Source organism: Ciona intestinalis, unplaced genomic scaffold (genome assembly GCF_000224145.3).
Source record: "Ciona intestinalis unplaced genomic scaffold, KH HT000217.1, whole genome shotgun sequence".
NCBI classification, from domain to species: Eukaryota; Metazoa; Chordata; class Ascidiacea; order Phlebobranchia; family Cionidae; genus Ciona; species Ciona intestinalis.
This window is the reverse complement of record NW_004190538.1, coordinates 12,376-15,435: the sequence shown is the minus strand read 5'-3', so window position 1 is coordinate 15,435 and position 3,060 is coordinate 12,376. Positions and strand designations below refer to the sequence as shown.

The 3,060-nt window shown below is 38.4% G+C and overlaps 1 protein-coding gene and 1 long non-coding RNA gene across 2 annotated transcripts in view; one reads left to right on the top strand and one right to left on the bottom strand.

Moving 5' to 3' along the window:
• The first annotated feature begins 357 nt into the window (after nucleotides 1-357).
• Nucleotides 358-1,453, top strand: LOC113475319. The gene is made up of 2 exons (XR_003397066.1): nucleotides 358-1,286; nucleotides 1,348-1,453. It is a non-coding gene; the product is annotated as an uncharacterized LOC113475319 (long non-coding RNA).
• A 16-nt stretch (nucleotides 1,454-1,469) lies between these two features.
• Nucleotides 1,470-3,060, bottom strand: part of LOC113475316 — a 3,518-nt gene continuing 1,927 nt past the window's right edge. The window contains exons 2-4 of the mRNA XM_026839377.1: nucleotides 2,918-3,029; nucleotides 2,268-2,443; nucleotides 1,470-1,778 (exon numbers count right to left, since the gene is read on the bottom strand). Of these exons, the coding sequence (XP_026695178.1) occupies nucleotides 2,379-2,443; nucleotides 2,918-3,029 (177 nt within the window). The 3' untranslated portion in view covers nucleotides 1,470-1,778; nucleotides 2,268-2,378. The remainder of the gene's footprint in view (nucleotides 1,779-2,267; nucleotides 2,444-2,917; nucleotides 3,030-3,060) is intronic.

The following is a 3,060-nucleotide window of genomic DNA, read 5'->3' as shown; positions in this document are numbered from 1 at the left end:
CCGGCGGAGACCCCTGAACGCAGCAAGCTCATGCAAAAAGATTTTGAGGGCGAGAACTCAGAATCTTTGCCGTGTATTCGATGCAAATCTTGCGGCACGTATGTTTCCCCGAGAAAAAATTCATTTTTTGCCTTTATGGATAACCGGAACCGTGCCAATGTTAAAATCCAGCTATAAGCAGGTTATGGCCATTTTAATTAACTGGGTGCAACGGGTACCCGTCGGCACAACGCAACAGAACTATGGTTTTGGCGCACACACAGTTACTGATTGGTATAATTTCTGTCGAGAAATGTGCATGCTGGGATTTAGCAAGAGAGAGCTCATGGGAGGTCCAAACACGATCGTGGAAATTGATTAGTCTCTTCTTCGGGGCAAGAGAAAGTATAAAGGCGTGATAAACAGACCTTGCTCCCAATCATTCAAAACGAAGTCCTCCCCAGTACCACCATACACTCCGATCAATGGGCAGCTTACACTGGATTGGACCAGCTCGGGTATTCGCACCAGTCTGTCAATCACAGCGAGAACTTCATTGATCCGCAGACTGGCGCACACACACAGACCATTGAGTCCACGTGGCACCACATGAAGACGACACTACTCCGCAATATGCGAGGTGTTGAGCCTGAGTTACTGGATTCCTATTTGGCAGAGCTTTGGGCAAGAAAGTTGTACCGCGACCACGCCGCATTATTGGAGAAGCTTTTTGACTGGATCGTTGAAGCTTATCCGATCCGCAATATTTAATTTTTTTATTTATCTTTTTTATTTTGAACAGTTCTTTTCAGAGCTACGAGCCTTCGGGTTCACTTTTAAACAAGTATTTATGAAATAAGATTAGTTATTTGCGCTAGTTCACGCAATAAGACAAGTTACGTAAGGTTCTATTGTTACGTCATAGTTGTATTGTGACGTTAAAAAACGCTTTTTACTTATAGGTAAACAATATGGCGCATGCAATTACGGTGACGCAGCAGTTTTTCGCAGATTTTCAAAGTTAATTTTCGATACGAACGCCCGAGTTTTTTTTAAACAAATTTTCACTGGTCACCAGCGGCAGGATTACCAATCTCTTGCTTTCTCAACCGGCTTTTTGATACCTTTAAATCACATTTCAGTGTTTCTACCTTAATAGAAAATATTTTTTATAATTGTGTGTAAATTCTTCGCCGGCCAACATCTGCTCTCTGCCAGTGCTTTTATTGCTCATAGTGTGAAACTCACCTTCAGTACTCACGCTGATAAATGTTTTGCAGAAAGAAAATAATATCAGAAAATAAGAGGTAAGTTTTCTCAATTTTGCATTCTGTCATACTCTTAATAAATATGTTAACTTTTTTCCAGATGGGTACCATAACACCACGTAAGTTATATGTGAATGCCAATATCTAATTTAGTTGATAACTTACTTTTATTATTTCTAGTTCATGAAAGCTAGACAAGATGCGAGGTAAGCTTAACATCAATTGTATACATGTCATTCTTTATTCTGCATTACTAAGATTTACATTTGAACAACACAGAAAAAAAGAGAAGAAAAAAGAAGAGAAGTGGTGGGGAGAGGAGAAGTGGTGGAGGAGAAAGGAGAAGTGGTGGTGGAGAGAGGAGTGGTGGGGAGAGGAGAAGTTGTGGGAGGAAGAAGAAGATAAATTTAAAACTATTTAAAACAATATTTATTTTTCCATTCCTTCTTTCATTTATTTAATAAAAACATTTTTTTTGGTTTTCTATGTAAATATTTGAAAAACTTTAGAGCGGTTGCTGGAGTGTCAAATCTGAGTAAAAAATCACATACAGTGTTTACAAAGACGGACTACTTCTAAAAACGCTAACAAGCATATTTAAATAGTAAAACCTCTTTAAACTATTTTGTATTTTATTATGGGTTCAAGTTCGTCGCTGCTGTGGGCGTATGTTTTCTTGGGCAAGACACTTACCGGCAATTGCTCCAACCCAGTGGTCACTAATGGGTTGTCAAAATTATCAGCCATACATAAAAAATCCCAAAAAAATAATCACCCACAAAGTAACATACATGGTAACCCGTAAGCTGGCACGAGGTGTATGAAACAGAACATCCGTGTTGTAACGACTGTCCTTGCCCCGCCGTGCGAGGATAAATAAGTTACATACGTGGTAACTCCTAAGGGGTCACGAAGTGTATTTAACAGAACACTCGTGTTATAACGACTGTTGTTTTCCAGCTACGCGAGAATAAAGCAAATTACATTCATTCATTCATTCATAATGCAGGTAAAACTTACTTTTTTAAGGCCTCTGGAAAAAAGTCATGGTGAAGCACTTTTAAAAGCCCAGATAAAGATTTGTCAACTTGAAACTTCAAGTGACATTCCTTGAGCATTTTGTTTTGTCTCTCAACCCCATTGTTCGTACCAATTGGCACACGCATCTTTCCCAATCGGTAAAGTGAAACCCATCTCTGCGTGTTTATAAAATAACAATATTAATACAGCTAAATACTCAACCTAAGATTCAATGTTTAATTAAGCCAGAAAAATAAATGATCTCCTTCTGTGGCAACCATGCACTTTGAAAGTAGGTGTGTAGCCTTGCATTTTGTGCAAGCTTCACTGTTTGTAAGGGAGTCTACAGCACTTTTGAGCTCAACAATATTTTCTGCCTTCGCCACTGCTCTCAACCCAGATAAAACTGCCTTTTCTCTGTCTCCGACACCATTATCTGTTTTCTTGACCCATCTTTCCCATGCTTGTTCACGATGGAAGTCACATAAAAGCACTTTACAATCTGATGTAAAAGTGTTACACTAACTTTGGTCACTAAAAATACATACAGTCATATTCGAATGTTCAAGCCTTAACTAGATTAATTTCTCCCCCAGCAATACTGATAATTTTAAAAAACCAATAAAAATAAAATTTAGTAATATATATACCTTGAAAACTACTTTCAACAGCATTTATTTCAGCTTCACATTTGTCAGTCATGAAAAACATTGGGTTCCAGCCAGGTGTCCAAGACTTTAGAATTACAAGAGCTTCCTGAATGTCTGATTGACATTCGTTTTGGAGCACAAAA